The sequence below is a fragment of the Ctenopharyngodon idella genome, chromosome 23 (assembly GCF_019924925.1).
Source record: "Ctenopharyngodon idella isolate HZGC_01 chromosome 23, HZGC01, whole genome shotgun sequence".
NCBI lineage: Eukaryota > Metazoa > Chordata > Actinopteri > Cypriniformes > Xenocyprididae > Ctenopharyngodon > Ctenopharyngodon idella.
Window position 1 is genome coordinate 1397966 of NC_067242.1, and position 23395 is coordinate 1421360.

The 23395-nt window shown below is 31.4% G+C and overlaps 1 protein-coding gene across 2 annotated transcripts in view; it reads left to right on the forward strand.

Annotated features, from left to right (window-relative positions):
• The first annotated feature begins 2859 nt into the window (after positions 1 to 2859).
• pcolce2b (procollagen C-endopeptidase enhancer 2b) overlaps positions 2860 to 23395 on the forward strand; it is a 32463-nt gene continuing 11927 nt past the window's right edge. The window contains exons 1-3 of one of the 2 annotated variants that reach the window (XM_051881978.1): positions 2860 to 3182; positions 3360 to 3468; positions 21420 to 21675. In XM_051881978.1, the coding sequence (XP_051737938.1) occupies positions 3106 to 3182; positions 3360 to 3468; positions 21420 to 21675 (442 nt within the window). In that variant the 5' untranslated portion in view covers positions 2860 to 3105. The remainder of the gene's footprint in view (positions 3183 to 3359; positions 3469 to 21419; positions 21676 to 23395) is intronic. The other variant, XM_051881979.1, reaches the window with a different exon arrangement.

Below are 23395 nucleotides of genomic sequence, written 5' to 3' on the forward strand. Positions count from 1 at the left end.
CAAAAAAATATAATCTTTTAAGTTCCAAAGATTTTGGGAACTGGCCCACAAACGTCATAAACTGAAGTACAACCGACAAACATGCAATAATTAAACAGTGATTGGTCCATCTTCAACAGCGCTGAGAAAAGTAACAGTTTCGACGTGTTCCGTAGCAGCAGCGTTTTGGATAATAATTTACCAGAACAATGACTTTAATTTATAACTTATGAGCTGGTTATTATATCTAATTGCATCTTTTTAAAATCGTATATATGGCTATGGAATAAATGTATGCAAGAAAGAAAAGAGCAATCATAATTCCATATACAAATTTTCAATATTTTGTTGACTGAAGGCTGTACATAGAGAGTGTTATAGAGACTCTTTGAAAGCTTTAAAAGTTTGTGAACTTTACAAATTTGTGTAATAGTTTGTCTCTTTTGTTTTTTTTTTATGCATAATTGTATAATGTTAAATATCTGCATTTTGAACGAAAGTGCGTGTATAATGTTAATGTTTATTAGAGGTGAATAGTGGAATATTTCTATAAATAAATATACAAACTTCAATTTTACATTACTTACATTTTATAAACTTTAAAACATATTATAGCCGATTGGATTCAATTTTTATGGGTGCGCAACTACTATAAAAACTAATCTTAAATGACATGTTAAAAGATCTGACTTGACAAACTATAATTAATGTAAATAATAGGCCTACATTTAGTAATTAGAATATATTTTACCGTTAAAAGCCACGGGGTGGCGCTGTAATCATGTCATATTGTACTCATGGATCCAATCCGATCTCACGGCAATTCATACGTATTTTACAAGGTGGCTAATTCGTACGAACTTGTATGAATTTGTAAGTTTTTTGCTAAATTGTACGTATTTTACGAGTTGCCAAATTTGTATGAATTCGTACGAATGACCAACCCCTAACCCCGCCCCTAAACCTACGCCTCACTGGGGTTTAGACAAATCGTATGAATTCGTATGAGTGACGTCGTATGCAGTGTTGTCAACTGCTTTCAATTGAAAGTAGCTTAAACTGTAGGCAAGTGACAGTATCAAATTTTCATGTTGCTATAATTGCTAAAGCTTTTATCACGGTATACCATATTATCACGATATTGAAATAAGTTGTAAAAAAAAGTGTTGTCACAGTATAACAGGTTTAAGAACTCTTTTTCTTGTGACAAAAAGAATTCTGAACATTTAAATACAATAACGCAGTACACAAATTCTAAAGTAAAATGTTTCAAAAAGATTAAAGTGCAAAAGAATTAAAAAGAACAACAGGTAACACTATATAAGGTCTCATTATTTAACGTTAGTTAATGTGCTAACTAAGATTAAGAATGAGCAATAGCTACATTTGTTACAGAAGGTTTTTTTTTTGTTGTTGTTGTTAATATTAGTTAAAAAATACAACTGATCATTGTTAGTTTTAGGTCCATTAAATAATAATTACAACTTTTGATTTTAGTAATAAATGCTATTTTAAATGCTGATAAATGCTATAATAAAAGTATTTTTTCATTGTCAGTTTGGTAATAATGAATTAACATGCTAACTTATGAAGCCTTAGGTCATCAAGTGTTACTGAACAATAACAAATAATCAGATTTTTTTGATAAGTATTTGGTGCTGTGATGAACAGCATTGCGAATACAAAAAAATTGAATGGCTGTTTGAAGCATTTTAGCTGCTTTGTTTACGGGTTTTCCGGGGTAACCGCTGCATTTCTGCTGTTCCATCAGCACCCTCTGCTGTCAGAGAGTGAACATGCACTATTTAATTCAGCGCGTCTCTTTCACTCGTTCTGCCATGTGCTTCTTGTGCACGTTGGGTTTGTTTACATGAGTGCGCGCGCCTCTTTGACGCCGCATACAGCGTTGCTGTGGATTTTATACGGTTGATGGGTAAAGTATTCTTAAAATGTTATATAAAAATTTGAATAATTCGTAATAAATTATTCACGGTATTTTGAAGTGCCCACGGTAACAATATTGTGTATATTCATTATCGTGATATATCGTATTACCGAATATCGGCACGTCTATTAAACTGGTAGCTATGTCAATAGATGACATCATAATGGCAAATTCATTGATCTATATAAATATGAATATAGATCAGTGGGCAAAATAAGAATCTAGATAAGGTTTGTCCAAGAAGTTGCCAGATTTGTTCCTAAACTTTTGAAAAAAGTCTCAAAAGGGGCGGGGAAATCACTAAATCTAGTGACAAAATTGCTAAATTGGCAACACTGGTCGTATGAGTGAGATCGTACGAATTAGCCACCTCTTAAAATACGTACGAATTGGCGGTGAAATAGCGTTGCATGGATCATATGCATTGATTACTTGACAATTAAAGCTGCTGTCCATAACTTTTTTTTTTGTGTGTGTTCAAAATTTACAAAAATTATATAATGAGCAAATACATCATGAATCCATTTTCCAAACCGTGTTTTTGTCTTATTCTGAATCACTACGGTACACCTATGATAAGTGTTAATATTCGGACTATTTTAGACTGGTTCGGGTCGTACCAATGCGGAGTAACACAATATCTGCGTGACTCATCATAGACATAAACAGAGAGAAGAAGCTCCGGCTACAATGTTCTTCCGCAAGACGCATGAAGTTCCGTTTATTAACCGCTAGATAGAGCGCCAAAATTACGGACAGAAGCTTTAAATGAATGGATATGTGGATAACTGAACTGAAAAGTGAAGGATTGGTACTCCTGTGTTACTTGAAATAATAATTTAAAAAAATATATTTATTCATTCATTTTATTTTATTTTCATTTTATTTATTTTTTTAAATCAGACTTCTTTTCAGAGTAGGGGAAAATCTCTCTCTCTCTCTCTCTCTCTCTCTCTCTCTCTCTCTCTCTCTCTCTCTGCCCCGTGCATGTCTTTGATCACAGGTTTGGAAAAAGGCAGCTGTCGTGCTGCTCCCTCCTACAGAGCAGAACAAACGCTATATTCATCTGCCTCAGAAACTCCCCCGAGCAACTTCAGGACAGACGGAGCACAATAATATCATTAATGCAGCTGGACGCAGAAACGCACACCGTCTGATCTGATCCACTGTCAGTTCTCACAATGTGGAAGATCTGCGGTGTCCTGACCGCCTGGGCTCTGCTGCTCATCCTGCATGTGCGAGCTCAGACTCAAAGCAGGTAAGTTTCTTCAGTCATCATGCACGCGCACTGAAGGCTCATGTATGATCACACAGCGGATCTCACATACGAAAGCGTCGCGCGTTCATGTCAAAGTTTTGTGATTCATGATCAGGCTGTGTTGCAGAAATGAATGCTGCATCGATGCAGGTGTTTATTGTTCTTTCTCTTGTCTAGACAGACCTTCACGTGTGGTGGGAATATCACAGGAGAGTCGGGTGTTATCGGTAGTCAGGGTTATCCGGGCGTCTATCCGCCGAATACCAAATGTGTGTGGAGAATTACTGTAAGTACCTGATTTATTATGTATTCCGGTAGCTGTAAATGACATGCGTCTTAAGCATATTTGCATTTCCTGAAGGAAATATCAGTGCCCTGCAGCTAAAGAATCGTTTTACATTTTAATGTAATAAAGTTTTTTGTGCTCTGGAACTGTGAAGATTAAATACTGAAGCGAAAATATAACAGTTGCCATGTAAAGGGAGCTATGATTAAAACACCAATCAGAATTCACTATAGCAGAATTAACCAATCAGAATTTATCATGCAAATATAGTGACAAAAAATGTTCGATTTTGAATGGCGAACACTCTTCTCGCATCTGAATATCTTAATTTACTTGTATAAAAAAGCTGGCCGGATTCACGAAACTTTAAGAATTAAATTGTTCTTTATTGCCATTTTCTTCTTAAGAAAAAAAGAACAAGAATATTGCCAAAAACTTCTCTTAAGATTGTTCTTAATACAACATTTTAGAAGTACTCATATTCCTGACAAGAATGCTTTTAAAAATAAACGTAAATATTTTTTTTAAAAGTTAGGATAACCTTCAACCTGTCTTAAGATGTTTAATGAATTTACAACATTACAACATAACACAAGCTACAGACCAGGGATACAGATAAGTGACACAGATCGATTTTCTTAACTTCTTTCTTAAGAAGATTTTCCTGAATCCGGAAATTAAAAATAAAAGGGGTAATTGAGACTTTTTATCTCACAATTCTGACTTTTTTTCTCTGAATTGCGAGATATAAAATCAGAATTGTGTGATATAAAGTCAGAATTGCGAGTTATAAAGTCAGAATTGTATGATATAAAGTCAGAATTGGGAAATATAAAGTCAGAATTACGAGTTATAAAGTCAGAATTGGGAATTATAAAGTCAGAATTACAAGTTATAAAGTCAGATTTGCGAGATATAAAGTCAGAATTAGGAATTATAAAGTCAGAATTACGAGTTATAAAGTCAGAATTACGAGTTATAAAGTCAGAATTGTGAGATATAAAGTAAGAATTACGAGTTATAAAGTCAGAATTGGGAATTATAAAGTCAGAATTACAAGTTATAAAGTCAGATTTGCGAGATATAAAGTCAGAATTGGGAATTATAAAGTCAGAATTACAAGTTATAAAGTCAGATTTGCGAGATATAAAGTCAGAATTAGGAATTATAAAGTCAGAATTACGAGTTATAAAGTCAGAATTACGAGTTATAAAGTCAGAATTGTGAGATATAAAGTAAGAATTACGAGTTATAAAGTCAGAATTGGGAATTATAAAGTCAGAATTACAAGTTATAAAGTCAGATTTGCGAGATATAAAGTCAGAATTGGGAATTATAAAGTCAGAATTACGAGTTATAAAGTCAGAATTGTGAGTTATAAAGTCAGAATTGGGAATTATAAAGTCAGAATTACGAGTTATAAAGTCAGAATTGTGAGATATAAAGTAAGAATTACGAGTTATAAAGTCAGAATTGGGAATTATAAAGTCAGAATTGTGAGTTATAAAGTCAGAATTGTGAGATATAAAGTCAGAATTACAAGTTATAAAGTCAGATTTGCGAGATATAAAGTCAGAATTGGGAATTATAAAGTCAGAATTATGAGTTATAAAGTCAGAATTGGGAATTATAAAGTCAGAATTGCGAGTTATAAAGTCAGAATTACGAGTTATAAAGTCAGAATTGTGAGATATAAAGTAAGAATTACGAGTTATAAAGTCAGAATTGGGAATTATAAAGTCAGAATTGCGAGTTATAAAGTCAGAATTGTGAGATATAAAGTCAGAATTGCGAGTTATAAAGTCAGAATTGGGAATTATAAAGTCAGAATTGTGAGTTATAAAGTCAGAATTGTGAGATATAAAGTCAGAATTGGGAATTATAAAGTCAGAATTACGAGTTATAAAGTCAGAATTGGGAATTATAAAGTCAGAATTGGGAATTATAAAGTCAGAATTGCGAGTTATAAAGTCAGAATTGTGTGATATAGAATTGTAAGATATAAAGTCAGAATTACGAGTTATAAAGTCAGAATTGGGAATTATAAAGTCAGAATTACAAGTTATAAAGTCAGATTTGCGAGATATAAAGTCAGAATTGGGAATTATAAAGTCAGAATTATGAGTTATAAAGTCAGAATTGGGAATTATAAAGTCAGAATTGCGAGTTATAAAGTCAGAATTACGAGTTATAAAGTCAGAATTGGGAATTATAAAGTCAGAATTACAAGTTATAAAGTCAGATTTGCGAGATATAAAGTCAGAATTGGGAATTATAAAGTCAGAATTATGAGTTATAAAGTCAGAATTGGGAATTATAAAGTCAGAATTGCGAGTTATAAAGTCAGAATTACGAGTTATAAAGTCAGAATTGTGAGATATAAAGTAAGAATTACGAGTTATAAAGTCAGAATTGGGAATTATAAAGTCAGAATTACGAGTTATAAAGTCAGAATTGGGAATTATAAAGTCAGAATTACAAGTTATAAAGTCAGATTTGCGAGATATAAAGTCAGAATTGGGAATTATAAAGTCAGAATTACGAGTTATAAAGTCAGAATTGGGAATTATAAAGTCAGAATTGTGAGATATAAAGTCAGAATTACGAGTTATAAAGTCAGAATTGGGAATTATAAAGTCAGAATTACAAGTTATAAAGTCAGATTTGCGAGATATAAAGTCAGAATTGGGAATTATAAAGTCAGAATTATGAGTTATAATGTCAGAATTGGAAATTATAAAGTCAGAATTGCGAGTTATAAAGTCAGAATTACGAGTTATAAAGTCAGAATTGTGAGATATAAAGTAAGAATTACGAGTTATAAAGTCAGAATTGGGAATTATAAAGTCAGAATTACGAGTTATAAAGTCAGAATTGGGAATTATAAAGTCAGAATTACAAGTTATAAAGTCAGATTTGCGAGATATAAAGTCAGAATTGGGAATTATAAAGTCAGAATTACGAGTTATAAAGTCAGAATTGGGAATTATAAAGTCAGAATTGCGAGTTATAAAGTCAGAATTGTGAGTTATAAAGTCAGAATTGGGAATTATAAAGTCAGAATTACGAGTTATAAAGTCAGAATTGTGAGATATAAAGTAAGAATTACGAGTTATAAAGTCAGAATTGGGAATTATAAAGTCAGAATTGTGAGTTATAAAGTCAGAATTGTGAGATATAAAGTCAAAATTACAAGTTATAAAGTCAGATTTGCGAGATATAAAGTCAGAATTGGGAATTATAAAGTCAGAATTATGAGTTATAAAGTCAGAATTGGGAATTATAAAGTCAGAATTGCGAGTTATAAAGTCAGAATTACGAGTTATAAAGTCAGAATTGTGAGATATAAAGTAAGAATTACGAGTTATAAAGTCAGAATTGGGAATTATAAAGTCAGAATTGCGAGTTATAAAGTCAGAATTGTGAGATATAAAGTCAGAATTGCGAGTTATAAAGTCAGAATTGGGAATTATAAAGTCAGAATTGTGAGTTATAAAGTCAGAATTGTGAGATATAAAGTCAGAATTGGGAATTATAAAGTCAGAATTACGAGTTATAAAGTCAGAATTGGGAATTATAAAGTCAGAATTGGGAATTATAAAGTCAGAATTGCGAGTTATAAAGTCAGAATTGCGAGTTATAAAGTCAGAATTGGGAATTATAAAGTCAGAATTACAAGTTATAAAGTCAGATTTGCGAGATATAAAGTCAGAATTGGGAATTATAAAGTCAGAATTATGAGTTATAAAGTCAGAATTGGGAATTATAAAGTCAGAATTGCGAGTTATAAAGTCAGAATTACGAGTTATAAAGTCAGAATTGTGAGATATAAAGTAAGAATTACGAGTTATAAAGTCAGAATTGGGAATTATAAAGTCAGAATTGCGAGTTATAAAGTCAGAATTGTGAGATATAAAGTCAGAATTGCGAGTTATAAAGTCAGAATTGGGAATTATAAAGTCAGAATTGTGAGTTATAAAGTCAGAATTGTGAGATATAAAGTCAGAATTGGGAATTATAAAGTCAGAATTGTGAGTTATAAAGTCAGAATTGTGAGATATAAAGTCAGAATTGGGAATTATAAAGTCAGAATTGTGAGTTATAAAGTCAGAATTGTGAGATATAAAGTCAGAATTGGGAATTATAAAGTCAGAATTGTGAGTTATAAAGTCAGAATTGTGAGATATAAAGTCAGAATTGGGAATTATAAAGTCAGAATTGTGAGTTATAAAGTCAGAATTGTGAGATATAAAGTCAGAATTGGGAATTATAAAGTCAGAATTGTGAGATATAAAGTCAGAATTGTGAGATATAAAGTCAGAATTGTGAGTTATAAAGTCAGAATTGTGAGATATAAAGTAAGAATTACGAGTTATAAAGTCAGAATTGGGAATTATAAAGTCAGAATTACGAGTTATAAAGTCAGAATTGCGAGTTATAAAGTCAGAATTGGGAGTTATAAAGTCAGAATTGGGAATTATAAAGTCAGAATTGTGAGATATAAAGTCAGAATTGTGAGTTATAAAGTCAGAATTGTGAGATATAAAGTCAGAATTGGGAATTATAAAGTCAGAATTGTGAGATATAAAGTCAGAATTGTGAGATATAAAGTCAGAATTGTGAGTTATAAAGTCAGAATTGTGAGATATAAAGTAAGAATTACGAGTTATAAAGTCAGAATTGGGAATTATAAAGTCAGAATTGCGAGTTATAAAGTCAGAATTGCGAGTTATAAAGTCAGAATTGGGAATTATAAAGTCAGAATTACGAGTTATAAAGTCAGAATTGTGAGTTATAAAGTCAGAATTGCGAGTTATAAAGTCAGAATTGGGAATTATAAAGTCAGAATTGTGAGTTATAAAGTCAGAATTGGGAAATATAAAGTCAGAATTACAAGTTATAAAGTCAGAATTGGGAAATATAAAGTCAGAATTACGAGTTATAAAGTCAGAATTGTGAGATATAAAGTCAGAATTGCGAGATATAAAGTCAGAATTGGGAATTATAAAGTCAGAATTGCGAGTTATAAAGTCAGAATTGTGAGATATAAAGTCAGAATTGGGAATTATAAAGTCAGAATTGTGAGATATAAAGTCAGAATTGGGAAATATAAAGTCAGAATTACGAGTTATAAAGTCAGAATTGGGAAATATAAAGTCAGAATTACGAGTTATAAAGTCAGAATTGTGAGATATAAAGTCAGAATTGGGAATTATAAAGTCAGAATTGTGAGATATAAAGTCAGAATTGGGAAATATAAAGTCAGAATTGTGAGATATAAAGTCAGAATTGGGAATTATAAAGTCAGAATTGGGAATTATAAAGTCAGAATTGTGAGATATAAAGTCAGAATTGGGAAATATAAAGTCAGAATTGTGAGATATAAAGTCAGAATTGGGAATTATAAAGTCAGAATTGGGAATTATAAAGTCAGAATTGTGAGATATAAAGTCAGAATTGGGAAATATAAAGTCAGAATTGTGAGATATAAAGTCAGAATTGGGAAATATAAAGTCAGAATTACGAGTTATAAAGTCAGAATTGGGAAATATAAAGTCAGAATTACGAGTTATAAAGTCAGAATTACGAGTTATAAAGTCAGAATTACGAGTTATAAAGTCAGAATTGTGAGATATAAAGTAAGAATTACGAGTTATAAAGTCAGAATTGGGAATTATAAAGTCAGAATTACAAGTTATAAAGTCAGATTTGCGAGATATAAAGTCAGAATTGGGAATTATAAAGTCAGAATTACGAGTTATAAAGTCAGAATTGGGAATTATAAAGTCAGAATTGCGAGTTATAAAGTCAGAATTGTGAGTTATAAAGTCAGAATTGGGAATTATAAAGTCAGAATTACGAGTTATAAAGTCAGAATTGTGAGATATAAAGTAAGAATTACGAGTTATAAAGTCAGAATTGGGAATTATAAAGTCAGAATTGTGAGTTATAAAGTCAGAATTGTGAGATATAAAGTCAGAATTACAAGTTATAAAGTCAGATTTGCGAGATATAAAGTCAGAATTGGGAATTATAAAGTCAGAATTATGAGTTATAAAGTCAGAATTGGGAATTATAAAGTCAGAATTGCGAGTTATAAAGTCAGAATTACGAGTTATAAAGTCAGAATTGTGAGATATAAAGTAAGAATTACGAGTTATAAAGTCAGAATTGGGAATTATAAAGTCAGAATTGCGAGTTATAAAGTCAGAATTGTGAGATATAAAGTCAGAATTGCGAGTTATAAAGTCAGAATTGGGAATTATAAAGTCAGAATTGTGAGTTATAAAGTCAGAATTGTGAGATATAAAGTCAGAATTGGGAATTATAAAGTCAGAATTACGAGTTATAAAGTCAGAATTGGGAATTATAAAGTCAGAATTGGGAATTATAAAGTCAGAATTGCGAGTTATAAAGTCAGAATTGTGTGATATAGAATTGTAAGATATAAAGTCAGAATTACGAGTTATAAAGTCAGAATTGGGAATTATAAAGTCAGAATTACAAGTTATAAAGTCAGATTTGCGAGATATAAAGTCAGAATTGGGAATTATAAAGTCAGAATTATGAGTTATAAAGTCAGAATTGGGAATTATAAAGTCAGAATTGCGAGTTATAAAGTCAGAATTACGAGTTATAAAGTCAGAATTGGGAATTATAAAGTCAGAATTACAAGTTATAAAGTCAGATTTGCGAGATATAAAGTCAGAATTGGGAATTATAAAGTCAGAATTATGAGTTATAAAGTCAGAATTGGGAATTATAAAGTCAGAATTGCGAGTTATAAAGTCAGAATTACGAGTTATAAAGTCAGAATTGTGAGATATAAAGTAAGAATTACGAGTTATAAAGTCAGAATTGGGAATTATAAAGTCAGAATTACGAGTTATAAAGTCAGAATTGGGAATTATAAAGTCAGAATTACAAGTTATAAAGTCAGATTTGCGAGATATAAAGTCAGAATTGGGAATTATAAAGTCAGAATTACGAGTTATAAAGTCAGAATTGGGAATTATAAAGTCAGAATTGTGAGATATAAAGTCAGAATTACGAGTTATAAAGTCAGAATTGGGAATTATAAAGTCAGAATTACAAGTTATAAAGTCAGATTTGCGAGATATAAAGTCAGAATTGGGAATTATAAAGTCAGAATTATGAGTTATAAAGTCAGAATTGGGAATTATAAAGTCAGAATTGCGAGTTATAAAGTCAGAATTACGAGTTATAAAGTCAGAATTGTGAGATATAAAGTAAGAATTACGAGTTATAAAGTCAGAATTGGGAATTATAAAGTCAGAATTACGAGTTATAAAGTCAGAATTGGGAATTATAAAGTCAGAATTACAAGTTATAAAGTCAGATTTGCGAGATATAAAGTCAGAATTGGGAATTATAAAGTCAGAATTACGAGTTATAAAGTCAGAATTGTGAGATATAAAGTAAGAATTACGAGTTATAAAGTCAGAATTGGGAATTATAAAGTCAGAATTGTGAGTTATAAAGTCAGAATTGTGAGATATAAAGTCAGAATTACAAGTTATAAAGTCAGATTTGCGAGATATAAAGTCAGAATTGGAATTATAAAGTCAGAATTATGAGTTATAAAGTCAGAATTGGGAATTATAAAGTCAGAATTGCGAGTTATAAAGTCAGAATTACGAGTTATAAAGTCAGAATTGTGAGATATAAAGTAAGAATTACGAGTTATAAAGTCAGAATTGGGAATTATAAAGTCAGAATTGCGAGTTATAAAGTCAGAATTGTGAGATATAAAGTCAGAATTGCGAGTTATAAAGTCAGAATTGGGAATTATAAAGTCAGAATTGTGAGTTATAAAGTCAGAATTGTGAGATATAAAGTCAGAATTGGGAATTATAAAGTCAGAATTACGAGTTATAAAGTCAGAATTGGGAATTATAAAGTCAGAATTGGGAATTATAAAGTCAGAATTGCGAGTTATAAAGTCAGAATTGCGAGTTATAAAGTCAGAATTGGGAATTATAAAGTCAGAATTACAAGTTATAAAGTCAGATTTGCGAGATATAAAGTCAGAATTGGGAATTATAAAGTCAGAATTATGAGTTATAAAGTCAGAATTGGGAATTATAAAGTCAGAATTGCGAGTTATAAAGTCAGAATTACGAGTTATAAAGTCAGAATTGTGAGATATAAAGTAAGAATTACGAGTTATAAAGTCAGAATTGGGAATTATAAAGTCAGAATTGCGAGTTATAAAGTCAGAATTGTGAGATATAAAGTCAGAATTGGGAATTATAAAGTCAGAATTGGGAATTATAAAGTCAGAATTGTGAGATATAAAGTCAGAATTGGGAAATATAAAGTCAGAATTGTGAGATATAAAGTCAGAATTGGGAATTATAAAGTCAGAATTGGGAATTATAAAGTCAGAATTGTGAGATATAAAGTCAGAATTGGGAAATATAAAGTCAGAATTGTGAGATATAAAGTCAGAATTGGGAAATATAAAGTCAGAATTACGAGTTATAAAGTCAGAATTGGGAAATATAAAGTCAGAATTACGAGTTATAAAGTCAGAATTACGAGTTATAAAGTCAGAATTACGAGTTATAAAGTCAGAATTGTGAGATATAAAGTAAGAATTACGAGTTATAAAGTCAGAATTGGGAATTATAAAGTCAGAATTACAAGTTATAAAGTCAGATTTGCGAGATATAAAGTCAGAATTGGGAATTATAAAGTCAGAATTACGAGTTATAAAGTCAGAATTGGGAATTATAAAGTCAGAATTGCGAGTTATAAAGTCAGAATTGTGAGTTATAAAGTCAGAATTGGGAATTATAAAGTCAGAATTACGAGTTATAAAGTCAGAATTGTGAGATATAAAGTAAGAATTACGAGTTATAAAGTCAGAATTGGGAATTATAAAGTCAGAATTGTGAGTTATAAAGTCAGAATTGTGAGATATAAAGTCAGAATTACAAGTTATAAAGTCAGATTTGCGAGATATAAAGTCAGAATTGGGAATTATAAAGTCAGAATTATGAGTTATAAAGTCAGAATTGGGAATTATAAAGTCAGAATTGCGAGTTATAAAGTCAGAATTACGAGTTATAAAGTCAGAATTGTGAGATATAAAGTAAGAATTACGAGTTATAAAGTCAGAATTGGGAATTATAAAGTCAGAATTGCGAGTTATAAAGTCAGAATTGTGAGATATAAAGTCAGAATTGCGAGTTATAAAGTCAGAATTGGGAATTATAAAGTCAGAATTGTGAGTTATAAAGTCAGAATTGTGAGATATAAAGTCAGAATTGGGAATTATAAAGTCAGAATTACGAGTTATAAAGTCAGAATTGGGAATTATAAAGTCAGAATTGGGAATTATAAAGTCAGAATTGCGAGTTATAAAGTCAGAATTGTGTGATATAGAATTGTAAGATATAAAGTCAGAATTACGAGTTATAAAGTCAGAATTGGGAATTATAAAGTCAGAATTACAAGTTATAAAGTCAGATTTGCGAGATATAAAGTCAGAATTGGGAATTATAAAGTCAGAATTATGAGTTATAAAGTCAGAATTGGGAATTATAAAGTCAGAATTGCGAGTTATAAAGTCAGAATTACGAGTTATAAAGTCAGAATTGGGAATTATAAAGTCAGAATTACAAGTTATAAAGTCAGATTTGCGAGATATAAAGTCAGAATTGGGAATTATAAAGTCAGAATTATGAGTTATAAAGTCAGAATTGGGAATTATAAAGTCAGAATTGCGAGTTATAAAGTCAGAATTACGAGTTATAAAGTCAGAATTGTGAGATATAAAGTAAGAATTACGAGTTATAAAGTCAGAATTGGGAATTATAAAGTCAGAATTACGAGTTATAAAGTCAGAATTGGGAATTATAAAGTCAGAATTACAAGTTATAAAGTCAGATTTGCGAGATATAAAGTCAGAATTGGGAATTATAAAGTCAGAATTACGAGTTATAAAGTCAGAATTGGGAATTATAAAGTCAGAATTGTGAGATATAAAGTCAGAATTACGAGTTATAAAGTCAGAATTGGGAATTATAAAGTCAGAATTACAAGTTATAAAGTCAGATTTGCGAGATATAAAGTCAGAATTGGGAATTATAAAGTCAGAATTATGAGTTATAAAGTCAGAATTGGGAATTATAAAGTCAGAATTGCGAGTTATAAAGTCAGAATTACGAGTTATAAAGTCAGAATTGTGAGATATAAAGTAAGAATTACGAGTTATAAAGTCAGAATTGGGAATTATAAAGTCAGAATTACGAGTTATAAAGTCAGAATTGGGAATTATAAAGTCAGAATTACAAGTTATAAAGTCAGATTTGCGAGATATAAAGTCAGAATTGGGAATTATAAAGTCAGAATTACGAGTTATAAAGTCAGAATTGTGAGATATAAAGTAAGAATTACGAGTTATAAAGTCAGAATTGGGAATTATAAAGTCAGAATTGTGAGTTATAAAGTCAGAATTGTGAGATATAAAGTCAGAATTACAAGTTATAAAGTCAGATTTGCGAGATATAAAGTCAGAATTGGGAATTATAAAGTCAGAATTATGAGTTATAAAGTCAGAATTGGGAATTATAAAGTCAGAATTGCGAGTTATAAAGTCAGAATTACGAGTTATAAAGTCAGAATTGTGAGATATAAAGTAAGAATTACGAGTTATAAAGTCAGAATTGGGAATTATAAAGTCAGAATTGCGAGTTATAAAGTCAGAATTGTGAGATATAAAGTCAGAATTGCGAGTTATAAAGTCAGAATTGGGAATTATAAAGTCAGAATTGTGAGTTATAAAGTCAGAATTGTGAGATATAAAGTCAGAATTGGGAATTATAAAGTCAGAATTACGAGTTATAAAGTCAGAATTGGGAATTATAAAGTCAGAATTGGGAATTATAAAGTCAGAATTGCGAGTTATAAAGTCAGAATTGCGAGTTATAAAGTCAGAATTGGGAATTATAAAGTCAGAATTACAAGTTATAAAGTCAGATTTGCGAGATATAAAGTCAGAATTGGGAATTATAAAGTCAGAATTATGAGTTATAAAGTCAGAATTGGGAATTATAAAGTCAGAATTGCGAGTTATAAAGTCAGAATTACGAGTTATAAAGTCAGAATTGTGAGATATAAAGTAAGAATTACGAGTTATAAAGTCAGAATTGGGAATTATAAAGTCAGAATTGCGAGTTATAAAGTCAGAATTGTGAGATATAAAGTCAGAATTGCGAGTTATAAAGTCAGAATTGGGAATTATAAAGTCAGAATTGTGAGTTATAAAGTCAGAATTGTGAGATATAAAGTCAGAATTGGGAATTATAAAGTCAGAATTGTGAGTTATAAAGTCAGAATTGTGAGATATAAAGTCAGAATTGGGAATTATAAAGTCAGAATTGTGAGTTATAAAGTCAGAATTGTGAGATATAAAGTCAGAATTGGGAATTATAAAGTCAGAATTGTGAGATATAAAGTCAGAATTGTGAGATATAAAGTCAGAATTGTGAGTTATAAAGTCAGAATTGTGAGATATAAAGTAAGAATTACGAGTTATAAAGTCAGAATTGGGAATTATAAAGTCAGAATTACGAGTTATAAAGTCAGAATTGCGAGTTATAAAGTCAGAATTGGGAGTTATAAAGTCAGAATTGGGAATTATAAAGTCAGAATTGTGAGATATAAAGTCAGAATTGTGAGTTATAAAGTCAGAATTGTGAGATATAAAGTCAGAATTGGGAATTATAAAGTCAGAATTGTGAGATATAAAGTCAGAATTGTGAGATATAAAGTCAGAATTGTGAGTTATAAAGTCAGAATTGTGAGATATAAAGTCAGAATTGTGAGATATAAAGTCAGAATTGTGAGATATAAAGTCAGAATTGTGAGATATAAAGTCAGAATTGTGAGATATAAAGTCAGAATTGTGAGTTATAAAGTCAGAATTGTGAGATATAAAGTCAGAATTGTGAGATATAAAGTCAGAATTGTGAGTTATAAAGTCAGAATTGTGAGATATAAAGTAAGAATTACGAGTTATAAAGTCAGAATTGGGAATTATAAAGTCAGAATTGCGAGTTATAAAGTCAGAATTGCGAGTTATAAAGTCAGAATTGGGAATTATAAAGTCAGAATTACGAGTTATAAAGTCAGAATTGTGAGTTATAAAGTCAGAATTGCGAGTTATAAAGTCAGAATTGGGAATTATAAAGTCAGAATTGTGAGTTATAAAGTCAGAATTGGGAAATATAAAGTCAGAATTACAAGTTATAAAGTCAGAATTGGGAAATATAAAGTCAGAATTACGAGTTATAAAGTCAGAATTGTGAGATATAAAGTCAGAATTGCGAGATATAAAGTCAGAATTGGGAATTATAAAGTCAGAATTGCGAGTTATAAAGTCAGAATTGTGAGATATAAAGTCAGAATTGGGAATTATAAAGTCAGAATTGTGAGATATAAAGTCAGAATTGGGAAATATAAAGTCAGAATTACGAGTTATAAAGTCAGAATTGGGAAATATAAAGTCAGAATTACGAGTTATAAAGTCAGAATTGTGAGATATAAAGTCAGAATTGGGAATTATAAAGTCAGAATTGGGAATTATAAAGTCAGAATTGTGAGATATAAAGTCAGAATTGGGAAATATAAAGTCAGAATTGTGAGATATAAAGTCAGAATTGGGAAATATAAAGTCAGAATTACGAGTTATAAAGTCAGAATTGGGAAATATAAAGTCAGAATTACGAGTTATAAAGTCAGAATTGTGAGATATAAAGTCAGAATTGGGAATTATAAAGTCAGATTTGTGAGATATAAAGTCAGAATTGCGAATTATAAAGTCAGAATTGCGAGTTATAAAGTCAGAATTACGAGTTATAAAGTCAGAATTGTGAGATATAAAGTAAGAATTACGAGTTATAAAGTCAGAATTGGGAATTATAAAGTCAGAATTACGAGTTATAAAGTCAGAATTGGGAATTATAAAGTCAGAATTACAAGTTATAAAGTCAGATTTGCGAGATATAAAGTCAGAATTGGGAATTATAAAGTCAGAATTACGAGTTATAAAGTCAGAATTGGGAATTATAAAGTCAGAATTACGAGTTATAAAGTCAGAATTGTGAGTTATAAAGTCAGAATTGGGAATTATAAAGTCAGAATTACGAGTTATAAAGTCAGAATTGTGAGATATAAAGTAAGAATTACGAGTTATAAAGTCAGAATTGGGAATTATAAAGTCAGAATTGTGAGTTATAAAGTCAGAATTGTGAGATATAAAGTCAGAATTACAAGTTATAAAGTCAGATTTGCGAGATATAAAGTCAGAATTGGGAATTATAAAGTCAGAATTATGAGTTATAAAGTCAGAATTGGGAATTATAAAGTCAGAATTGCGAGTTATAAAGTCAGAATTACGAGTTATAAAGTCAGAATTGTGAGATATAAAGTAAGAATTACGAGTTATAAAGTCAGAATTGGGAATTATAAAGTCAGAATTGCGAGTTATAAAGTCAGAATTGTGAGATATAAAGTCAGAATTGCGAGTTATAAAGTCAGAATTGGGAATTATAAAGTCAGAATTGTGAGTTATAAAGTCAGAATTGTGAGATATAAAGTCAGAATTGGGAATTATAAAGTCAGAATTACGAGTTATAAAGTCAGAATTGGGAATTATAAAGTCAGAATTGGGAATTATAAAGTCAGAATTGCGAGTTATAAAGTCAGAATTGCGAGTTATAAAGTCAGAATTGGGAATTATAAAGTCAGAATTACAAGTTATAAAGTCAGATTTGCGAGATATAAAGTCAGAATTGGGAATTATAAAGTCAGAATTATGAGTTATAAAGTCAGAATTGGGAATTATAAAGTCAGAATTGCGAGTTATAAAGTCAGAATTACGAGTTATAAAGTCAGAATTGTGAGATATAAAGTAAGAATACGAGTTATAAAGTCAGAATTGGGAATTATAAAGTCAGAATTGCGAGTTATAAAGTCCAGAATTGTGAGATATAATAGTCAGAATTGTGAGATATGAAAGTCGATTGCGAGTTATAAAGTCAGAATTGTGTGATATATAGTCAGATTGGCGAGTTATAAGTCAGAATTGGAGATATAAAGTCAGAATTGGAAGTTATAAAGTCAGAATTGCGAGTTATAAAGTCACGAATAGAGATATATAAAGTCAGAAATGCGAATTATAAAGGTCAGAATGTGAGATATAAAGTCAGAATTGCTGAGATATAAGTCAGAATTACGAGAATATAAGTCAGAATTACGATGATATAAAGTCCGAATTGCGATGTATAAAGTCTGAATTGTGAGATATAAAGTCAGAATTGGAGATATAAAGTAGAATTGTGAGATAAAAGTCAGAATTGTCGAGATATATAAAGTCAGAATTGGTGAGATACTAAGTCCGAATTGAGAGATATAAAGTCAGAATTGTGCGATATAAAGTCAGAATTGTGAGATATAAAGTCAGAATTGTGAGATATAAAGTCAGAATTGCGAGTATATAAAGTCAGAATTGTGAGCTATAAAGTCAGAATTGCGCAGATATTAAGTCAGAAATACGAGATATAAAGTCAGACTTGCGAATATAAAGTCAGAATTACGAGTTATAAAGTCAGAATTGAGAGATATAAAGTCAGAATTGGAGTTATAAAGTCAGAATTGGGAAATATAAGTCAGAATTGTGAGATATAAAGTCAGAATTGTGAGATATAAAGTCAGAATTGTGAGATATAAAGTCAGAATTGTGAGATATAAAGTCAGAATAGTGAGTTATAAGTCAGAATTGTGAGATATAAAGTCAGAATTGTGAGTTATAAAGTCAGAATTGTGAGATATAAAGTCAGAATTACGAGTTATAAAGTCAGAATTGGGAGATATAAAGTCAGAATTGCGAGTTATAAAGTCAGAATTGCGAGATATAAAGTCAGAATTGAGGAATTATAAAGTCAGAATTACGAGTTATAAAGTCAGAATTGTGAGATATAAAGTCAGAATTGCGAGTTATAAAGTCAGAATTGGGAATATAAAGTCAGAATTGTCGAGTTATAAAGTCAGAATTGTGAGATATAAAGTCAGAATTACGAGTTATAAAGTCAGAATTGTGAGATATAAAGTCAGAATTACGAGTTATAAAGTCAGAATTGTGAGATATAAAGTCAGAATTGTGAGATATAAAGTCAGAATTGTGAGATATAAAGTCAGAATTGCGAGTTATAAAGTCAGAATTGTGAGATATAAAGTCAGAATTGGGTTATAAAGTCAGAATTGTGAGATATAAAGTCAGAATTGGGAAATAAAGTCAGAATTACGAGTTATAAAGTCAGAATTGGAAATATAAAGTCAGAATTACAGTTATAAAGTCGAATTGTGAGATATAAGTCAGAATTGGGAATTATAAAGTCAGAATTGTGAGATATAAAGTCAGAATTGGAAATAAAGTCAGAATTGTGAGATTAAAGTCAGAATTGGAATTATAAAGTCAGAATTGGGAATTATAAAGTCGAATTGTGAGATATAAAGTCAGAATTGGGAATATAAAGTCAGAATTGTGAGATATAAAGTCAGAATTGGGAATTATAAAGTCAGAATTGGGATTATAAAGTCAGAATTGTGAGATATAAAGTCAGAATTGGGAAATATAAAGTCAGAATTGTGAGATATAAAGTCAGAATTGGGAAATATAAAGTCAGAATTACGAGTTATAAAGTCAGAATTGGGAATTATAAAGTCAGAATTGGGAATTATAAAGTCAGAATTGTGAGATATAAAGTCAGAATTGGGAATTATAAAGTCAGAATTGTGAGATATAAAGTCAGAATTGGGAATTATAAAGTCAGAATTGTGAGATATAAAGTCAGAATTGCGTGATAAAAACTCGCAATTGCGAGGAAAAAAGAATTCTGACTTTATAACTCGCAATTCTGAAAAAAAAGTCAGAATTGTGAGATAAAAAGTCAATTACCTTTTTTATTTTTTTATTTAGTGACAGAAATAAGCTTCCATACCCACCTTAAATGAGTTTGTTTGTATATGCAGTTAGTGTTGTCAAAAGCACCCACTTCGATACCAAGTCAGTACTGAAATTTTAAAAATGTGACGCTGTGAGCTCTGTTGAGCAGATTCGTAATCACCTCTGATTGGCCATTGTGTTCACACACTCATCTGACATGTCTGTGATTGGCTACAATGATCAACACTTTAAAAACATGTTGTAAATACACATCAATGATGCTCTTCGCCGAGCGCTTACACACATACACACGGGAGCATTTGAAAGCAAGCGTCTCTCAGCGGACGGTCCTGCTTTCAAACGCTCCCGCTTTCAAAACGCTTTTAAATTCAGGCAGTTCCATGTGCTTTCAAACGCTCTGGTGCATTGATCATTATAGCCAATCACAGACATATCTGATGAGCGCGTGAACACAATGGCCAATCAGAGGTGTTTACGAATCCGCTCAACAGCGCTTAAAGTGTCACATTTTTTAAATTTCAGTACTGACTTGATACTGAAATTGGTACTTTTGACAACACTAACTGCAGTATTCATGAAATAGTATGAACAATCTGTTTCAGTCACGTGACTTTTTCGCTTATCCGTCATATTTATGAATAATCTATGTAAGCTTGTTTCTGCCACAATTCTGAGTTTTTCCCAGTGATTGCAAGTTCACAATTCTGACTTTTTTTTTTTAGAATAAGGAGTTTATCCCACAATTCGGACTTTATAATTCACATTTGTGAGTTTATATAAACTTGCAATTCTGGCTTTTTTGTTCTCAATTGCAAGTTTATATCTTGCAATTCTGTGTTTAGATGTAAACCCGCAATTGCAAGCTTCCATAATAATCAGTGGGTTAATGTAATGGCGAAGAAGAATACAAAACACATGAACAGAGAAACCAGGAAAAAAACGTTTATCATGGGATTTGTTACATAGCAGGTACCAGAAAACATTTGACTAGACCCTATCAAATCTAGCATTTGTGGACATTTGTATGTTTTCATACACACCTGCACACATAAATAATGTACTTATCTACAGAACGTCTTCACTGAATACAGTACATACTGTTAAAAGTTAGCAATGTTGCACATTGTTCAGTAAGTGCAAAGTTTGTATTTTAGACAATCTCTAAGTCCGTTTTTCATACTTTTAATCTTAAATCTTTGTTTGTATGTTTAGTGTTTTGGGATGAAATAAAAAAAAAATTAATTTAGCTGGTATTTAAATACAGTTCTGCATTGCATGTACTGTACTGATGATGCAGTAGAAAGTCGTGGCAAGAATCAGTGTGTGGTTGTGATCTGTGTTTGGTTTGGCTGCTGGCCACATTACATCCTTGTGGCAACACCAGACTCATTCTAACATTTTATTGCATTGCCATCATTGCATATAAGAGACTCAGTTGGTGACCTGTCTGACTAAGAGGGTTTTTCCACTTTATTTTAAGAATCTTAATTATGGCAGAGAATGATTTCCATGTTGCTGCAGTAAAATAAAAATAAAATAAATAAAAAAAATTCCTCTGCACCTTACTACAGATTTCTCTCAACATGGGGACAGGAGAGCTGTTAGTTAATAAATGGAAAAACAAAGTAACTTGTGTTACTTAAAAAATGGTAAGTGGATTCTTTTGTAAAGCAAGAAAATCCACGTCCAGGCACTCGCATAGTTCGAAGGGTAAATAAGACGGCTACATCTTAAAAAACATTATATTAAATTGTGCTGCTTATTTCAAAGTGTTACTTTAATGAACTACCCTCATGAAGCAGCACTGAGAATGACATAAACGAATAAAAAATGTCAGTACAATATAAACGGATCACAAGTGTAAAGTAGTGTTGAAAAGTAAAATTTGTGTGTCAGATGAAGTGCATTCTGATCCACTGTAGTTGGGTCTCAATATGACATCTGCTTCTTGCAGGTTCCAGAGGGCAAAGTGGTCGTCCTTTCGTTTCGTTCTCTCGACTTAGAGAGTGACAACCTGTGCCGGTATGATTATGTGGATGTTTATAGTGGCCATGCCAATGGACAGCGTCTTGGCCGCTTCTGTGGGACGTTCAGGCCGGGAGCTCTCGTTTCCACAAGCAACAAGATGCTCTTACAGATGGTGTCTGATGCCAATACAGCTGGGAGCGGTTTCCTGGCTGTGTACTCTGCTGCCAACCCTAATGAACGGGGTAAGAACATCATAAAAATGTACCATAAATTTAGCAGTTAATAAGATGTTTTGCTCTGTTCAACTCAGTGAGCCAGAGGAGTTTATTAGATGTTTTATAGGGCTAGTTCACCACAAAATAAAAATTCTGTCATCCATTACTCACCCTCATGTCATTCCAAACCCATAAGAATTCTGAAACACAAATTAAGATATTTTTAATTAAACATGAGAGACTTCTGTCCCTCCATTGAAAGTCCATTCACCCAAAACTCTAATGGTTGAAAACGTTCATAGATCATAAAAGAAATTCATATGAATTGAGCGGTTTAAGTCTTCTGAAGAGACGCAATCACTTTATATGATGAACAGATTTAATTTAGGCTTTTGTTCACATGTAAACTTTGATCAGCGAACATTCATAGAGCACTCAAACATGGTAAACTGAAGCTCAACTTCCTTGACGCGTGAGAACAAATCTCATTGGTTCTTGCTGAAGTTCAAACCTGCTGCGTAACACGAGAATGAACCTCATTGGTTCTTGTGGAAGCTCAAACGTGCTGTGTAACACGAGAATGAACCTCATTGGTTCCCAATGAAGCTCAAACCTGCTGCGTAACACGAGAATGAACCTCATTGGTTCTCAATGAAGCTCAAACCTGCTGTGTAACACAGGAATGAACCTCATTGGTTCTTGATGAAGCTCAAACCTGCTGCGTAACACGAGAATGAACCTCATTGGTTCTCAATGAAGTTCAAACGTGCTGCGTAACACGAGAATGAACCTCACTGGTTCTTGTGGAAGTTCAAACGTGCTGCGTAACACAAAAATGAACCTCATTTGTTCTTCCTGGAAGCTCAAACCTTCTGCATTAAATGAGAATGAACCTCGTTGGTTCTTGATGAAGCTCAAAAGTTCTGCATTAAACGAGAATGAATCTCATTGGTTCTTGTGGAAGCTCAAACGTAACTGTTGAGCTTCTGTTTATCATATTTGAGTGCTCTGTGAATGTTCGCTGATCAACATGTAAATAAAAGCCTAAAAGTCTCTTCAGAAGAAAAAATGCTCGATTTATTTAGAATTATTTTACAATCACTTTATGAACATTTTGAACCGTCAGAGTTTTGGGTGAATATACTGTAATGGAGTGACAGAAATCTCTCAAATTTCATTAAAGATATCTTCATTTGTGTTTCGAAGATGAACAGAAGTCTTATGGGTTTGGAATGACATGAGGGTGAGTAATCGATGACAGAACACATGGATTGTGTTTAAGAGGGCAAAGGTCAACTTTAATGGGCAGGTAAGAGCTATTCAACATCTTAACAGTTCCTAAAGAAGTCAGAGGTCAATATAATGCTGGGGAAGAGAAATGAATCATTTAATACCCCAATATAAACTGTTTTTATTCAGTAAATCACTGGAAGATGTTGTCGATTGAAACAAAAGGAAGAAAAACCTGGTTTTACTTTGACTAGTTAAAAACAATGGGATTTTCTCTGCGGGGTCTGACAGTTGATTTAGAGCTCTCTGGAGGATCTGGAAGCTGGAGAACATTGCTGTGTATTTCATGGCAGGATGTGGAATTTCTCACAGACGTTTTTCCAGTGAATCAGTGATTGGTCAGACCCCCAGAGGCCGTCTTGCTCACGCAGTAACTGTATAAGTGACAAGACGTCTGCATGGCTGGAGTAAGACCGCTGGAATGTTAATGATTTAGATTGTGTCTCTGTTTTTTTGT